General features: G+C 50.4%; 6 protein-coding genes across 6 annotated transcripts; 5 read left to right on the top strand and 1 right to left on the bottom strand.

Moving 5' to 3' along the window:
• Positions 1-343: 343 nt before the first annotated feature.
• Positions 344-3,237, bottom strand: N7446_008694 (uncharacterized protein; the record flags this gene model as incomplete). The annotated part of the gene is made up of 2 exons (XM_058517439.1): positions 2,900-3,237; positions 344-2,851 (listed from the first exon to the last, which is right to left on the bottom strand). Exons 1-2 carry the CDS (start codon positions 3,104-3,106, stop codon positions 344-346), a joined length of 2,715 nt encoding a protein of 904 aa, XP_058371085.1. The 5' UTR covers positions 3,107-3,237.
• Positions 3,238-3,672: 435 nt separating this feature from the next.
• Positions 3,673-4,653, top strand: N7446_008693 (SSH4 family protein; the record flags this gene model as incomplete). Its single annotated transcript, XM_058517438.1, has 1 exon — positions 3,673-4,653. The coding sequence occupies one exon, from the start codon at positions 3,673-3,675 to the stop codon at positions 4,651-4,653; it is 981 nt and encodes a 326-aa protein (XP_058371084.1).
• A 3,301-nt stretch (positions 4,654-7,954) lies between these two features.
• Positions 7,955-9,507, top strand: N7446_008692 (glycosyltransferase family 2 protein; the record flags this gene model as incomplete). Its single annotated transcript, XM_058517437.1, has 4 exons — positions 7,955-7,992; positions 8,039-8,908; positions 8,983-9,274; positions 9,394-9,507. The coding sequence occupies 4 exons, from the start codon at positions 7,955-7,957 to the stop codon at positions 9,505-9,507; spliced, it is 1,314 nt and encodes a 437-aa protein (XP_058371083.1).
• Positions 9,508-9,949: 442 nt separating this feature from the next.
• Positions 9,950-11,227, top strand: N7446_008691 (ATP synthase complex assembly protein ATP12; the record flags this gene model as incomplete). Its single annotated transcript, XM_058517436.1, has 2 exons — positions 9,950-10,364; positions 10,431-11,227. 2 exons carry the CDS (start codon positions 9,950-9,952, stop codon positions 11,225-11,227), a joined length of 1,212 nt encoding a protein of 403 aa, XP_058371082.1.
• A 268-nt stretch (positions 11,228-11,495) lies between these two features.
• Positions 11,496-15,552, top strand: N7446_008690 (OSBP family protein; the record flags this gene model as incomplete). The annotated part of the gene is made up of 5 exons (XM_058517435.1): positions 11,496-11,515; positions 11,680-12,872; positions 12,954-14,317; positions 14,374-14,727; positions 14,782-15,552. 5 exons carry the CDS (start codon positions 11,496-11,498, stop codon positions 15,550-15,552), a joined length of 3,702 nt encoding a protein of 1,233 aa, XP_058371081.1.
• A 428-nt stretch (positions 15,553-15,980) lies between these two features.
• Positions 15,981-17,645, top strand: N7446_008689 (putative mRNA processing protein (Mss51); the record flags this gene model as incomplete). Its single annotated transcript, XM_058517434.1, has 3 exons — positions 15,981-16,833; positions 16,899-17,556; positions 17,615-17,645. The coding sequence occupies 3 exons, from the start codon at positions 15,981-15,983 to the stop codon at positions 17,643-17,645; spliced, it is 1,542 nt and encodes a 513-aa protein (XP_058371080.1).
• Positions 17,646-17,985: the final 340 nt, after the last annotated feature.

The following is a 17,985-nucleotide window of genomic DNA, read 5'->3' as shown; positions in this document are numbered from 1 at the left end:
AGAATAGCGCGGGCTGTCAGCCTGCTGAGTCAGCCCAGCCACTTTCCCAATTGTCGGATTGGATCCAAAGGACTGTGCTAGAGCATGCATCAATTTCCAGTCAACGGCATGATCATTCGGTTTACATGAATCTTATAGCATATCCATATATCAATTAATCTACAGAAGATTCCGGGTCGAAACATGGGCTGATACCACAATTATGAAAGATCCAGATGTCCCTAACATGAAACAAATAAGAGATAGAAAGTAACCGTAACATCATGACTCAATCATATCGTAAGTTAATAGCTCATCATCCATATATCGTGATAGGCATAGCAGATCAATCACTCGTGGACCCTCAATGATGACGCTCACGCATCTCGACAACAGTAGTCCATCCCTCACAGCAAGATCGGCTCATGTTGTGGCCACACCAACAGCAAGTAACCTTGTGAGGCAAGAGAGGAGCTGGGCGTAAATCAGGCATACCCTGGGAGCTATGGGAGATAGAAAGGTTGCCGAATTGTCGCGAGCCGGAGAGTCGCCGGCTACCAGTGTGGTCTGGGATGAGGACATTGGGTTTCTTTGAACGGGATCGACCAAGCTTTGACTCTGTGCCGAGGCGTTCTGGACAGGCAAGTCGGGCATAGACCTCGGAAGGCATATCTTGCCAGTACTTGCAGCGGCAGCAGATTACGAAGATTTTGGCGATGGTTTGGGGTTTCCGTGGGCTTTTGTTCTTTTGGGATCTTCTTTTAAGAATACTTATAGGGCCGTTTCGGAGTGGAGGAGTATCAGGTTGGCTGCCAGGTTGGGGCATTCGACTAGCAGGAAGGTCTTGGGTAGTTGCCTCCGCAGTGGCCTCAGGCTTAGTGTCCACACGAGTCAGCGAGTTAAGGTGTAATTCAGGAGACTCAGGTGCATCTTCGTCCGCAGTATCATAATTCGAATGTTCATCATGGGAAGAAGTGTAGGACGGTGTGCGGTTGTGCCCTGGAATGAATCCTCCGGGTCCCCTGTGCTTATCCTGGTTCCCTGAGGTATCATTCGAATTATAAGAGGTTCGACGGGGAGACCTCGCAGGAACAGAGTACGACCCATCTGCCAAGTTTGTCGATGTTCGTCTGTTCTCCTTGTCGGTGGATGAATGAGATTGCTCATCAGGCGAAGAATTTCCCGCGTGGAAAGGAGATCGGACAGCCACATTAAAAGGAGCTGAATCGTCTCTCGGTGTATGTGGTAAAACATTATCGGTTGAAGCAGTTGATTGTCTCCAGCTGTCTTGGCTTCGCCTTTCACTTTTGATAGGTATCTGTGGCGGTTCAGGTGAATTTGGGCCCTCGTGAAAGTTTTCCTTGAATCGACTCTGCTGAATAGGACCAGAAGACGTAGGCAAGCGACTTCTCCCTCGAGCGTCATCAGGCTGAAGTCGCTGAAGAGGATGTCGAGCTAGCTGCGATGCGTTCGCATGGAGACTTGGCATTGTCGATGCCTTCGGGATCCTAGAATTTCTCTGGGCCACGTCATCTGTGTTTGCAGGGTTCAAAGCAAGAGGAGAAGATTTGTAGATCTTTGGTTGGGTATGCGAGTTAGGTTCCAATCGACCTGGTTTGACAAGATCCCCTGTAGAGTTTGCGTGCGCCAGTTGGAGGGGATGATAGGTTGATGCAGCAGGTGAACTCGATGCACTCTCTAGAGTTTCTGGAGGGGGTATTGCTTGCAGCTGCCGCGCTGTGGAAACTTTGAGAGTAGGCAACCCATGCTGAAGAAGATCAGCTTGCGTTGAGATTTTTGATGTTGGCATGGTGGCAGCCCTGTATGAGCCATCGTTCCGTGTGAGACGCTCAAGGGAGTAGTCCGTCACTGGTACACTCTTCCGATCATGTTTAAGCGCCGCAGAGAACTGCTCACGATCTAAATCACGCGGGAGAGTATTTGTCTCGCTGCCTTGAGCACCGTGTGCGGATTTAGGCAAGCCACTGACATTGCCCTTTGTCTGCTCAGGCATTAGCGGGTCTGGGACATTCTCATCATTCTTTGTCTTCCATGCCTCGGCCATTTTCCAACTCTCGCGAAGATCATCAGACTTGGTTGCCGAATGCAAGGCCAACCGGCGTTGCATTGAATTTGTCGAGTTCATTGGGTTCTGCTTTTGCTGGTTGGTGGAGAGATTCAGTGAAGTGCCGTGTTTAGAAGCCAGCTCTCGTGTAATGGCTGTACCAAATCTTTCTGGCAGAGTCAGAGGGAGAGATGGGGGGTTAGTATCTGTCCGAAGCTGGCTGATATCGACAGACTGGAAGTCGGCGTCACTCGCATTGGAGTTTGAACGAGAACGTCTAAACAGCGAAGAGAAGCCGCTGGAAGATCGGGGCCGTTCCCTGTTTGCGCTGGAAGATCTGCTCGAGGTGCTGACGGGTTGCTTCTTGGTCAGTCGACGGGAGTTTCTGTCGTAGATTCCGTGGTCTGCATTGAGTTGGGCTTCCTCAAGGGCTTGCAAACGCTTCTCAAGTTCCTTTCTCTCAGCCTCCAATCTCCTCGTGACACGCTTTTCCCTTTTGCTTGTATCCCAAGTTGGAGATTTACAGATCTTGTCTCCGTCGTTGGGATTGTTAATGGCCAGCGGTGTCATTGGCTGGGTTGGGGTGTCATCCTCAGGGGCTCCAACCGGTGCGACTGATGGGCTAGAGCCAGGTGTGCCAGTAGAGGGCAAACGAGAGTGCATGGAAGAGTAGGAAACTGAACTTGGTACAGTTTCATCCTTCAAAGAGCGCCTGGTCCAGGAATGGTCGCTTGCTGCCTTGTTGTGCGTAGCCGCTTCGCGGCGCGCAGCTGGAGGCACTAGGTCGCCATGAGAACTGTATCGTTTCTTGGGGGTGTCAAATCATGCTCTCAATATTTGCTCTGCTGTGCTTACCTCCTGGGACTTGTTAAACACACGGTTGAGATGCCCAGTAATTGATGATCGACGCGACCTACGGGGCTGCTCCGACATTCTGGCTTGACGCGACCGAGTGGTTAATGAAAGAAAGCAAAGGACATTGAATCGCTGATAGAGCGGCTCAAGGAGAGGCAAACCGCGGGGATTTTGCGGGGACCGGTGAGCAGAGAAGTGAAAGGTCATGCGATATGCGAAAAAGAACGAGAGACAAAGACCCGAAGGCCATACGAGCAGAGAAAGAGAAAAAGAAAAAGAGACACGCTGAGTCTTGGATCGAGAGAAATTCTAAAATCCGCCACTATGTTGCATTGGTCACAGCATCTGAAACCTGCAGGCCTATTCTTAGCTTCAGATTTGATATCTCACACAGGCACACAGTGTATACAGTATATTGACGCTGGTACACTGTTGGTTTCTATCTACATGCTACCTAAGGAGGTATACAAAGGTCATTAAGCATGTCAAAATCCAGGATTTTACAATGTTTGTAATCTACACCGCACACTCGGACAAAGAAGAGGCAGTCAAGTTGGAAACGCATCAGTCTATCTAAGATTCAAAGAAAACTTGGATCAAATATCGGACGTCCAACGGTAAAACTCTTGGGCACTGCTCTTCACCTCCGCCCCCAAGCTTGGCATTCTCACCTCTCACCTTCCAAAGCCAACTGAGCTTTGTACTCCCCCCAGACGAAAATCAAGATCTCAAGATCTCCCCACAAAACAAGGCTACCAGCCACATCTGCAGTCATGAACCCCTTCAGAAGAAAGACTGATCTACCGCCAAGCTATGATGTATCACAGTCGATCTCCGGCCAGCCACAGTTCCAGCCGCAGTCTCAGTATCAGATGCAGGCAGAGGTCAACCCACCACCCTACCACAACTGGCAAGACGCAGTCCCAGACACCGCCACATTCCCACCACCACCAATAACAGGCTACCTCATCTCAGGCACCGGCAACGCCTCAGAAGACGACGCCCAAAGAGCCCATGACTTCTGCGACAACGTGCCTCTTTGGTTGCCTACCCAGCCTTCAAATGCTGTCTACAATGATGTCCAAGCACACGATCTGAGACCAGTTCATCCACGCGAACTGCGCGGCCAGGTTACTGCCACCGCGCGCGGACGCTGGAGCGGCCAGAGTGCGGACCGGAATGGGGATTGTGTGATTATGACGCAGTTACCGATGTACTTTCCTACCATGGATTCCCCGTTTGTGCGGGAGCAGAGAAAAACGATTTACTTTGAGGTTAGGGTGTTGGCGTTTAGGGCTGGGCCTGCCGGTAATGGTGATGATAGTGGGATTTCAATTGGGTTTGCGGCTCAGCCTTATCCTTCTTGGAGATCACCTGGTTGGGAACGAGGTGGATTGGGAGTGTTCTCTGACGATGGATGTCGGTTTGTTAATGATTCGTTTGGGGGTCGGGATTTCACCACTGCGTTTAGGGTTGGTGAGACTGTTGGGATTGGGATGGTGTTTTCTCTTCCAGATGACCTGAATATCGAGGCAGGTGACAAAAAGAAGACTTGCAAGGTGGAGATCTTCTTTACTCGAAATGGGCAGAGGGCCGGGGACTGGAATCTACATGAAGAGGTTGACGCAGATTCTGGGGGCGTCGAAGGTCTGGAAGGCGATTATGACCTGTACGGAGCGATTGGGTTGTTCGGTGGCGTCGATTTCGAATCTTGTTTTGACCCTGCAGGTTGGCTATACAAACCAGCCGAGTAAACAGTTGCTAGATGCAGGTTTAGTCCAGATCGCTCATCTTGCCAAGCTCAGTTAAAAGGCCACGATCCGATCCGGTAGGGCTGAAACTGGCATTTTACATGGGATATTGCTATTTTTGCTGAGTATCAATCTATCAGAAACACAGCCCAAGAACCATCCGTTATGAGTATCACCATGATTCTATGAAAAGAAACAAGACAGACGTCCAAAGCCCAGAACAGCAAAATGGATTGCCTGATTGAAGTCTAGGGCTAAGACATTGCACAGCCTATTTCAACGGCCAACGCCGAGTCTCCAGACGCACCTGCATATGGCGTAAACGAGTTCTGCACGAGCATGGGTTCTAGAACGGTATTTTTTTCTTTTCTTTTCTCGGCCAACACATCAGGATTCCTGGTCGCCACGCGCATTAGTGCCGGGGGGAAGCACGAGGTGCATGCCGCTACGACTATGACCATCGCTACGCTTAGGGCAATGGGAAGAAGCCTGCATCTCCTGCCGCTTTTCCGTAGGCCCCAGTCACTTCGTGCATCGATGCATGAACGAGCCGGAATTGTGGCTTGACGTCATGAGATGCGTGCCGAGCGCATTGCGATCTTTGGCGTTATGCATATTTTGTAGTCAATTAGGAGGTGCATGTATACGAGGTGTTGCGCGGAGGGCTTGAACTTGGATGGTATCGTTAGGGCTATATACCCTCCTCCTCAATGTACTGTGCAGGAGAACCATCTTGAATTTTGGGTCTAGAGGCTGAGCTACTACAGTAGATTAATGTAAGATAGATTATAGTTATATATTATATTATATTATATTATATCTTTTCTATTTTACTAATTCGTTTGCCTCGGGATGAAGGATGGAGGTCGGAGCGCGCACAGATAAGCGTAAGCGATAGTACGCGTACCTCAGAGCCGCAACATCGGGTCCAAGTTCGCTACATGACTCAGGACAAAATTAGTTACGGCTGACATGATTATTGAGACTGGTTAAACATACGTTAACGTGTAAAAAGTAAAAGTTAGTAAGTGAAGTGTAGGGTAGTGGTGTGGTGTGTGTAGTGTACCGGACATAAGTGTCCCTTGTTCTCCGGATGAATACAGTAATTTAGTTACCGGTGGAGCCAAAGTCGGTGATTATCCCGAGGCTAAAGCAATGGTTGCAGTAGGATGGAGCCACTGCAGCCATAGCTGCAGCTAAACCCGCCAGACTGCGAGTGGCCAGAATGGCTCGGATGATTGTACCTTCGAATGAACCAACCAGTCTGATCCTAGAACTATTCTTGGCGTCCTATTTGGTCAAGTGGAAAGTACTTCCTTGGGTAGTACTATGCATGTACTTGAGTGGTTCCCTACATAGTCGTTGCCACAAGATCTATATTCGAATCGAATTCGCAAGTTGAAAGTGGATAACGCTGACTCGAGCTCTGCCCGCTGTGGATGCGCGGAGTCTCCAGTTTATACACTTGGCTGAGGGGTAATGGGCCTACTGGAACAGAAAATCTCGAGAACAGACAATGCGGTTGTGTACTTTACCTACGAGAGAGGAAGTTGGGGCCAAGAGAGGGGAAAGTCTGATCGTCCTGCAAGTCATCGCCCCTTTTTCCCGTGACATCTGTATTGTATTTGGCGTTCACTCCCGTTTATATTATTATACTTTTAATACGCGGCACAGTTCACAGTTCGCACTATATTCTTACATGTTACATACTACATACATAGAATATATAAAATCTAATATCTAATATATTATATACATGTATTATATATTACTATTCCTATTTAATGTACTATATTCTGCCCAAGTCCGGCCATTCCCGAGGTGGGGATGTCCGTGCAGCCGAGATACGCGTTTGTTTCACTCCACGTCCTGGCGAATCGGCCTAACACCGTGGCTAATTATTCCAGTCAGTCCCCGGTTCGGCCGGAACTTATATGCAGAGTTGATCCAAGAAGGAAATTCTGCAGCTTGGAATCATACCGGGGTTTGGGAAAAGCCCGCGGAACTGCGGCCTGTGCTGGAGGGGCCTTAGCGGAGAGTTTCAATACAGACAGCGATTGCGTAGCCAGAGTTTTCGACGATCATTGTGGTCATATCCACATCGGGCCTTTTGCAGCAGGTGGGATCCTCCGTGCTCCATTCCGCTAAGGCTGGCCTTAGGTATGCCTCTCATTAGACGCCAAAGCGATACTGGCGCGAGTCTGCGGTTGTCTAAGACCGTGCTTGACTAGAGAGGAAGGAGTCGACCGTTTGTGGATGCCAATCATCAAATGTCAAAGTTGCCAGGTTGCCAACCCTGGAGGTTGCCTTGATATATTACTAAGTTGAGCACGGCCTTGTACTCGTGACTTGCCCTTTACACTTCACGCCACCAAGGCATTTGCTAACCTTTGCCTTTGCTAATTCTTGTTATCAGGCCACCTGCGCACTTTGCCTTGAAAAGTACTGTTTTTAGGCGAGTGGCTCCACTCGAGCTTGTGTACGAACTAGGTCGCACGGGCAATTTGGCGATCGCCACTAGGATTACCGTTTTACCAGTTCAGCCCAAGTCTAAGCATTTGGCACAGGTTGTGACATCCGACCATTTGGCATGCACGTTAAAATTAAAGAATCCATCTTGGGGGCACGCCCAGCGTTTAACTATGCCCGATACTACAGCTCGTGCGGTCGATCTATGGAGCTTTGACGATTCGGCCGTGTTGTAGTACTTTTGATCTTCGACAAGGCGCTAAAAGTATTGTCAGAAAGTGGTTATGGAGTATAGACCGTCGGGGTTGTTCCACAAATCATAGCACCCCCAAAGATAAAGATCAAACACTGTACATTTACAGTGTATCCTTCGGATTTGTTCTCCTGAAGCACAAGTACGTGGTTGCCTTTACATAGATCGACATCCTAATACAGCCCAATCAAATATACTTCCCCACAGCGTTTACATACTCCGTGTAGAACATAATTTATGATCTGACTGTAACATACCATGCATGGGCCATCCTCTCCACCCTTCATCTAGATCCAGGGTCTCTGACGCACGAGGCAAAACTACACCTGCAGCACACTCAAAACGACAACGGAGACTGGGGCATAGCTTTTTTAGTCTTTTCTCTTTTGGGGGTTCCCGTTTTATTTTTAATTTGTTGTTTTATTGTTCGCATGTGCTTTTTCTACTTTTAATCGGCTTTCCCCAAAGTACTTCATTTTTCCTTTTCCCCTTTCTTTTTCTCTGGAAGCTTTGTCTCCCTGACATTCGTTTTTGCCTGGCATATTGGGTGAAGCGAATTGCCCCTGGTATCGAGTTTGGAACATGGCATTTCCGTTTCTGCGAGCCTTTGTCGCGCTATTGTGAGTATCTTCCTGTATGGGTTGGAAACTAGGCTAACGGACCAAGCATCTATCGATACACCCGCCTCGTGCTGAACCTCTTCTCCTTCTGGACCTTTAAGCCAATTCCACCACCGGAGAACCCCAAATTGACCTCCCAAGATGTGACGGTCATTATTCCAACATTGGAGGGCTGTGGCGATGAATTGGTGGAGACAATACGGACAATTCTCGACAATCAGCCCTTTGAATTGCTCCTGGTGACCATCGAGGCCAATCGCAAAAAGGCTGAAAGAATGTTGAGCGCAATGCCGGCGTCCAAGTCACGCATTCGCTTGTTCACGGTCATGCACCCTAATAAGCGGCGTCAGATGACCCGGGCTATCCCCGAAGTCCGAACTGCCATTACTCTCCTTGCGGATGACGATGTGAGCTGGCCCCGTACCCTACTCCCCTGGATCTTGGCGCCCTTTGAAAAGGATGAGAAGTACGGTGGTGTGGTGACCTGTCAGCGGTTGCGCCGCGCCATTGAACCGAGCCTCTCACAGCGAGTCTGGGGCTTCCTAGGCGCGTTGTACCTGGAACGACGCAACTTTGACTGCGGCGCGACAACCCACGTGGACGGTGGCCTTCCCTGCATGTCGGGACGGACGGTTGCGTATCGGACGCGAATCCTGCAGAATGAGGGCTTCACTTATGCCTTTACGAATGAAGAATGGTGGTGGGGGAAGTACCAACTCAACGCCGACGATGATAACTTTATCACCCGTTGGATGGTCTCGCATGGATGGGAAACTTATATGCAGTACCACCCGGAGGCCGAGGTGCTTACTACTCTGGAGGACAATCCTCGTTTTTTGAAGCAATGCGCCCGCTGGTCTCGAAGTAATTGGCGGAGCAATCTGACGTCCATGTTTCACGAGAAGCACATTTGGTAGTAAGTTGCACACTCCGATTAGCCTCGGTGTCTATCGAGAATAAAGCGTTGAAAGAATGCTAATCACTTTATAGTCGTCAACCTTGGAGCGCCTATGCTGTTCACTTGACAACCTTGTCGCCGCCTGCCCTGATCGGAGACCTGTTACTTGTTTGGCTGTGCCACAAGGCCACTGGATCGTGGGGAGAGGTGTTCCATGATCGCTCCATGACTGCTCTGTATATGTGGATTTTCACTAGCAAATGGATCAAGCTACTTGGTCACTATCTTCGTTATCCCGTCGACGTCTTCTTGCTGCCAGTTTCTATCCTCTTCGGCTATTTCCACGGCGCAATCAAGATGTATGCAGTGATGACACTCAATGTGGTATGTACAGTCCAAGCGCGGCCCCCTCTCGTATTCTTCCTATTATATCTCGGCATCACAACGCTTTGATCCTCCTTCTTGCATCCTCTGCACATTGATACTGACTATTCCCTTTCTAGACTACTTGGGGTAGCCGTGACGGCGCTGATGATTACGACGCCGAGCGTATGAAGAAGCGAACGGACGCTGATCGAACCAAGCAGCCCTATTATCCGCAATATCTCATCAAATGAGTAGCCACTTGGGCTTATGACGAAATGCCGTGACGACCAATTTTCTAGATGTGCAACCTTTCGTCGCACAGAGGCCTCGAAACGTCCTTTTCCCCCATGTTCTTCTTTGCACACGTTTTTTTTTTTTTTCTTTTCTGTAAATTACAAAAGCATGGGCGGATGTCGTTTTGCATGACTCTTTCTTCCATCTTTGATTCCCCTGAGCGTTGATCTTTTCTTAGATGCACGGGCGGTCTTTTCGAGTCTTCTCTTGGTTTTTGCTTCACTGGTAATCTCTAATAGGGAAAAAAACAACGCAATTCGTTATGATCTTGTGTCACAGTACCTGGCTCTGATGCAATATTGCAGAAGACCTAGATCTAGAACCGACTAATAGAGGTTCAGAGTAGAAAGAAAACAGGGTGAGATCGACATAATCACAAGAATACAGACGCATATTATTATGCGAGACAGATGGAAGCTGTGGCGTGTGTGGCGGGCCAAGACCTCGAAAAGTTCACTCCGAACGTCAATTTTGGATTCAGGAACCACCTTCTACTCTACTTTATTGCTCGACTCCTTCCAATACATCATGATTCTTCCTCGCGCTGCGCTCCCATCGCAGCTGTCGGCTGTCGCTAGGCACCCCGTGACGCTATGCCGGCGCATCCATTCATCTCCCTTTAGATCGGCTGTCGCACACCCAGTCACAGCTCACGGTCCTCCCCCTAAAGCTCCTGATGCCTCGCCAGAATTCAAGGGACCCTCAGAGTCAAATGCTCAAGTTGCACCCGAGGTCGAATTAAAGCGGACCCCCAAGCTTACTGCCGCGCTCAAGAAGCGGTTTTGGAAGGACGTCCATGTAAACGGAAAGTCAGGTACGGATAATTGAAGCAGTTGTCCTTGCTAGTCTTACTCGCTAACGCGTTCGTTCTGCTGTTCAGATGAATACGAAGTCCTGCTTGACAAGCGACCCGTGAGAACACCCACGAAAGAAGTGCTCTCAATTCCTCCTACGAAGCCTCACCTCGCCCATGCCATTGCCCTTGAGTGGGATGTGATGACCTCCGCCCAACAAGCCCTTAAGAGCCATCTCATCCCCATGACATCCCTCGCAGCCCGTGCCACCGATATCGCCCGTGAAGATGCCCAGGGCGTGGATACCACCCGAAGCCAAATCATCACAACTGCTATGCGCTATCTAGACACCGATACCCTGCTCTGCTGGGAACCCGAGCGGGAAACTCACTTGTTGGAGCGCAAATCAGGCGAGGGCGATGGGCCTACCGAGAGCCTACGGGATATTCAAATGCGCGTTGCTAAGGATATCATGGCCTTCTTGTCTACGAAGGTCTGGCCCGGTCTGGAAATTGTTCCTATTCTCGACTCCGAGAGCATCCTCCCGCTCTCCCAGCCTAAGGCTACGAAGGAGAGTATTTGCACTTGGGTTTCGGAGCTGTCTGCCCATGACCTGGCTGGTCTTGAGCGTGGTATCCTTGCATCGAAGAGTCTTCTCATTGCGGTTCGTCTACTGACGGAGTGGAGTGAGAACTTCCGCCATCTTCAGCGCCACGACGCGAACAAGTTCGGCATTGAGGAGGCAGCTGAGGCAGCAAATTTGGAGGTAAAGTGGCAGACCGATATGTGGGGTGAGGTTGAGGATACCCACGATGTCGGAAGGGAGGACCTGAAGCGACAATTGGGCAGTGTTATTGTTTTGGTCAGCGGAGAGACTCGATAAGCATGAGGATTATACTGTACGATAGATCTAGACCGCGGGCCTTGCTTTATGCAAGTGTGTATACAATGAATATACTCCCTTGGGAGACAATGTTAGGCGGATCCTAATTATATATTCGCGATCGCGATCGCGATTGAGGGCATCCTCATGTTGCCAAGGCGGAGATTAGCGTCATTTGCCCCCAAAAACAAAGCCCAAAGCGCCCCCGAATTTCCTCCCAAACCCATTCCCTTCAAGATACACGCTGATGTACTGGGAATAGTTCAACATGTCTGACCGACCCGAAGGGTGAGTTCCCATGCCTGATCCATGGTAATCCATGGTGACTGTGGCAGAAACGATGTCATCAGTGGCTTTCCATGTCTTCACCTGGGCCTCTGGGAATCCTCGAGCCCCTGCCCTGTTGCATCATACCTTTACATGTGATAACTAATTATGCCACCTTCCTTCAGGCACAAGCGCTCTCGAAGTGCCATAGCACTTGCCCTCCTTCACCGCGATAAATCCAAAGGTGAAGACAAGGAGATGGACGACGATAACAACTCGGTTACTTCTGCCTCATCGAATGGCCCCTCCTTGAAACACACCCGCAGTAGCAGCCGTCGCAAACAAGTCCAAGACCCGAGTCCTCCCCCGCCCATTCAAGAATCCACCGAGGATATGGACACAGTGGAAGGTCTACCTTCCTTGACCCAGATGGAAAGTGGCAGCATGTCTCTCGAGCAGTCTGTTCGCACCTTTCGTCTCTTCGAGATCCTGCGCAGCGGGGATACCACTGCTATCTCCAAGGCTATCAACGATACTAAGGACCCGCAGGGCGTGAATGGTCTAAACGGAACCACCGTCCTCCACCTGGCTTTGCAATGCGCCGAGCCACAGGTCGTGGAATATGTGCTGTCCGCCGCGGAGGGTTTGGATATCAACTCGCGAGACCGCGAGGGAAACACCCCACTCCACATTGCCGCCCAACTGGGCCGGGGCCCTCTGGTTCGCGAATTGCTGAATAGGCCGCTCATCAATGATTCCATTGTCAACTATCGGGGTCAGACGGCGCTGGATATGGCTCGTACCCCTGAAATCTTCCAGCAGCTTCAGCTTGCCCGGTCTCTCTTCATCGATAGCAAGAACCAGGAAATTCAGTCCTTGATTGCGAACGCTGATTACAAGAATCTGGAAGCTCTACTGGAGGAACCCCGCGTCGAGGGTATTATGGATGTGAACAGCCAAGAGCTGGTTACCGATCGAACCACTGCTCAGTCTGGTGGTACGCTACTGCATGAGGGTGCTAGGAATAAGGATGCGCAGCTTATTGAGATTCTTCTGACGCATGGCGCTGATCCTTTCCGCCGTGATAAGAAGGGGAAGCTTCCACAGGATGTCACTAAAGACGATAAGACTCGCGCGCTCTTGAAGAGATCCCCGGCTGCTGTTATTGCTCAGCGCGGTATCCAAGAGAAGGCTATTCTTGGAAATAGCAATGCCCAGGGACTTGCCGGCCGTGCCTCTATTGCCGATGCGCCATTGGCAGGCAAGGACGCCCGCGAGATGAGAGGATATCTTAAAAAATGGACCAATTATACTACTGGGTACAAGTTACGCTGGTTTGTTCTTGAAGATGGAGTTTTGAGTTATTACAAGCACCAAGGTAAGTTGCTAGGTTTATTGGCTTGAATTTTTTTTTTTTTTTTTTTTTTTATGCGAATCATACTGATTTGCTTGAAAACAGATGACGCAGGATCTGCCTGTCGCGGTGCGATCAATATGAAGATTGCCAGACTTAATATGGATGCACAAGACAAGACGCGCTTTGAGATTCACGGCAAATCGTCAGTCAAATATCATCTCAAGGCCAACCATGTTGTCGAGGCAAAACGCTGGTTCTGGTCTCTCAACAATGCCATCCAGTGGGCTAAGGATGAGGCCAAAGAGGAAGAGCGACAGCGGTCGAAGAATGCAGATCTCCTTCGCCAAGCCAAAATTGACCAGACTGAAGGACGTGTTGCAGACACACCATCTGAATCTGGCCTCTCTCACAAGCCTAGCACCAAGGGTCTCGCTCCACCATCTCTGGGAGGTGCTAGCAGCAGTGGCACGAGGTTGAGCACATATGCCTCTCGCACCACGCTTGACATTCCGGGTGGAGACGAAGATGGTTCCGTCTATGGCGGCTCTTACGACCAGAGCGCCCCCAATGACATGAACAGATCCATCAGCCATGTAACGACTGCACCTGAAGGAGACGACGACGAAGAATTTGTTGACTACGCTTCAAGCCACGACAATGAGATGCCTGCCACTGATAAGGATGCTCTCAATATCACCGCACAGTCCGCGAAACTGCAATTGGATCTACTTGCAAATGTGGCTGCTTCTTTGCAGTCTGAAAAGGCGAAGAACCCGGAAATGACCATTGCGGATCCTGCCCTCGAGCAGGCTCTCGGTGCCTATGAAGCTGCAGTCAGCAGCCTCAAGGGCTTGGTGCAGAACCTTCTCAAAATCTCACGGGACCGAGACTCATACTGGCAATCTCGTCTCAGCAGAGAGGAGTCCATTCGTCAGATGTGGGAAGAGAGCATGGCTCGTGTAGCTCGCGAACATGAGGAGCTCCAATCCAAAATGGGCGAATCAGAAGAGAAGCGAAAGCGGACCAAGCGAGCTCTGAAGGAGGCCCTGGAGAGCGCACCGGGCAGCAGTCGTTCCATCAGTGGGCCTTCCCGTGTTCCAACAGAAGGCCCGAGTCTGGAGGCAAGCCAAATCGAGGCCGGTGTTCCAGAAAAGGCTGAAGAAGAACGAACTGCTGAGCAGTTACAAACCAAGCCCACCCTCAGTAGGAAGCCATCCAAGCTTAGCAGTCTTTACGATTCAGAGTCGGATGGCGAAGAATTCTTCGATGCTATCGATGCTGGTGAGATTGAGGTAGAGGATTTTAGCAAGACCGAGGACCACAAGGTGGAAGAGCCCAAAGATGAGAGCGCCGAGCTTCGGGCTGTCAAGTCTTCTATCATCAAATCTTCCTTCAGGGGTTATGAAGAACCCGTGAGAGAGCGTCTCAAGATGGATGCCGACGACCGGCCAAAGATTTCTCTGTGGGTAAGTATAGACTGCTATCCCTTGGTTACATAGCATGCTTACCATTCATTGTCTAGGGTATCTTGAAATCCATGATTGGAAAGGACATGACGAAGATGACTCTTCCGGTGTCTTTCAACGAACCAACCTCTCTGCTCCAGCGTGTGGCTGAGGATCTCGAGTACACTGACCTTCTCGATATTGCTGCTGATCGGACCGACTCCATGGAACGTCTGGTCTATGTTGCCTCGTATGCCGCCAGTGAGTATGCCTCCACCATTGGTCGTGTGGCGAAGCCCTTCAACCCTCTGCTTGGTGAAACTTTTGAGTATGTTCGCCCGGACAAGGGTTATCGATTCTTCGTGGAGCAGGTTAGCCACCACCCACCGATTGGTGCTGCGTGGGCTGAGTCGCCCAAATGGGACTACTGGGTAAGCGTGCTCCTATATACACGTATCACGGAAACTTACTAACCACATGTATAGGGTGAATCTTCACTCAAGTCCAAGTTCTACGGTAAATCCTTTGATATCAACCTGCTTGGTACATGGTTCTTGAAGCTGCGACCTTCCTCCGGCGGAGAAGAACTCTACACTTGGAAGAAGGTGACTTCATCAGTCATCGGTATTATCACGGGCAACCCTACAGTTGACAACTACGGTCTGATGGAGATCAAGAACTGGACCACCGGCGAGGTCTGCTATCTCGACTTCAAACCCCGCGGCTGGAAGGCTTCATCGGCCTACCAGGTCACGGGTAAGGTTGTCGACAGTGAGGGCTCCCCCAAGTGGAGTATCGGCGGTCGCTGGAATGACAAGATATACGCTCGCCACACTCCAGGCTTTGAAGCTCCGGTCTCCGGCCAGGATCCCGAGTCTGCTAAGACTTTCTTGGTTTGGCAGGCTCATGCTCGTCCCACGGGCGTGCCTTTCAACTTGACTCCATTCGTCATCACTCTCAACGCTCTTCCTGAGGGTCTGAAGGATTGGCTCCCCCCTACGGATACCAGACTGCGTCCTGATCAGCGTGCCATGGAGGATGGTGAATATACACTGGCTGCTGATGAGAAGCATCGTGTTGAGGAGAAGCAGCGAGCTAGGCGCAGGGATCGCGAGACCAAGGGTGAAATCTACTCGCCACAATGGTTCACCCGTGACCGGTGTCCTGTCACTGGTGAAGAATTCTGGGCTCACAATGGGAAGTATTGGGAGTCCAGGGATGCCCAGGATTGGAGTAGATCCGAGGATATTTTCTGAAGAGCGGTCAAGCAATGACGGATGCTTGGGACATTTTTGCTTCTGTTTTTATTTGGGAATAGGTTTCTCTAAGTGGTTGCTAAAACCATTCGCCTCGTCCCTTTGTTTTGTACAAGAGTTTCAGTTGCCATGAATCAATGCATAAGTTCTCTATCTCTTAATCGTATGATTGGGTGGTTGTAGGATTACAGCCATTGCTCTCGCTAGGAGCTTGTAGTTGCCTCATGAAACTAGTACTAAATATTACACACAGTTCGCTGTTCGATTATCTACAAATGGACCGTATTTCATCAGAACTTTTTATCTAAATAATGTTTCTGGAGTGAGCCATCGTCTATCAATTGTTATCAGTCACGTGGCACCTAAAAACATCCCCAGGCAATCCGGGTGGCCTCACTCGTTCCCCTCTACACTCAATTGACATCACAATGGCAGGATACACTTGTATCCAGTGCCTCCAGGTCCTCCGTCAAGGAGCCCGGGCATCATCCTCTCAGGCTCGCCTCCAGAGCCTCGCTACTCCACGGCGGAGAAGCGCAGTCTCCCCATCTCTGATCCGAAGCTTCGGTTCGCATCGTAATGGCCGATCGCTAGGCACCAACCCAGCAGAGCAGACCAAGCCCGTATCTGGGCAGCCCTGCTGCGCTCCTAGGCCATCACCTTCGACTATCACGCAGAGGGGTGTCGCAAGCAGGTCCTCCGTGAACGCCTTGACCCGGGATAATCTGTTCCACTCCTTCTCGAACTCGCCCTCGGATGCCATCCGCAAACGCGCCGAGTTCATCAAGCAGAATGCCTTCTGCCCGCACCCAAGTCACCAGCAGACCCGCGCCCCCGTCTCTCCGCACGACCCAGAAGCGAGGAAGGACACCAGCGAATCAAACCTCCCACCGGCCCATTCGCATTTCGAGTGCCCCGACTGCGGCGTGCCTGTCTACTGTTCCGAGGGTCACTGGATGGATGACTTTGAAGCTCATCTCGAGATCTGTGATACCCTCCGCCAGATCAATGAGGATGACCACGACCTGCGCTCCGGCCGCCTCTTCCCTGAATTCAATTACCCCGGTCCCCAGGATGATAACTTCGTTATCAACATGACTAACTGGGATACTTACCTTTACACCCGCGAATTCCCGGCTATCAACGATGACCGCTCTATGCGCCAGGTGACTCGCATGCTCACCTACCCGCAGACCATTGGTAGTGTCTTGCACGAGCTTAGTCCCTACGGCGTTCGTTCCGGTGGACGGCTTACGCCCGAGGGTCTGAAGAGTGTCAGTGGTAAGTTTGACATTGAGTGCTATCCAAGTTTCGATATTGTAGTAATACTAACCACAACCGTCCAGCCCTCCGCTACTCCCTGCACCCTCCAAAGGCGGGTGAAAGTACCGATATCAAAGGTCTCCGCCTAAAGGCACCCCCAGTACGAATCTTCATCCTGGGTGCCCGCGCCGAATCCTCCTTGCCCCGTGACGTGTGGCTGCAGCTGCAGTACATGTACCCGCGTGCTCTGCTGCATCTCATCTTCATTGGACCCGAGAGCATGGCAAACCGGGACGGCGAGTTCCCGCTGCCCGAGCGCACTCCCGAGAACCCCTTTGGCGGAATCGTCGAGGACAGACTGGGTGGCCAGATGAAGATCACCACTTACGTCGACTACTTCCACACCATGAACAAGGCACAGTACTTTGGTCCCTTCGATCCTTACCTTGATTGCTTTATGCTCTTCCATCCTGGTCTGGGTCACCCTGCTAGCTCGCATGAGTGGGAGGAGACTCTGCCTCAGCTTCTTGAGACCAAGGTCCCTATTCTCTGCACTGGGTACACGCAGTGGGATATGGAGCGCGATATCAATTGGGTTAGTGAGAAGTGCCGGGGTGAGTTTGATGTGCTGCTTGAGCCTGGTGAGAACATCTTCCGCAGTCTGCGCTGGGATTTGAATGACCAGGATCCTCATGATGTCTCGTGTGGTAATTGGGGATTGTGGGCCTTCCGAGGCAAGAGGTATGTGTTGCCATTATGGGTTATATTTGTATTGGATTTTGGCTGACTTTTGCTGCAGATACGAGGCTACCTTCAAGCAGGAGGACTAAGCCGTTATAGCTTTCTGTACGATATTTTCAGGATCATGATTTGGGACTGTTGTAGTAGACAAGATCAATTCCAATCCTCTCCAAGTTATTCTCCAAGTTATCACGACTAAGCTTAGCTCCGAGAACATCCAATGTTTGGAGTTATCTGGGTAGGAGTTTTGTAACACCGCATCCAATCCATGAATGTAATCTACACGAAGATATTGATTTAAGTTGATATTACAGTTCAAATTCACACTGCCGAATGAATTGCCAAATCAAAAGTAAGACTCGTGAATCTTACGCTCGTTCAATTGACAAGGTTATAAAATTCAAGGGCACAGATGCAAGCATCAACGCC

This window comes from Penicillium canescens (genome assembly GCF_028828765.1).
Source record: "Penicillium canescens strain IBT 15451 chromosome Unknown utg000005l_segment0_segment0, whole genome shotgun sequence".
NCBI classification, from domain to species: domain Eukaryota; kingdom Fungi; phylum Ascomycota; class Eurotiomycetes; order Eurotiales; family Aspergillaceae; genus Penicillium; species Penicillium canescens.
This window is presented reverse-complemented; position numbering and strand designations above follow the sequence as displayed.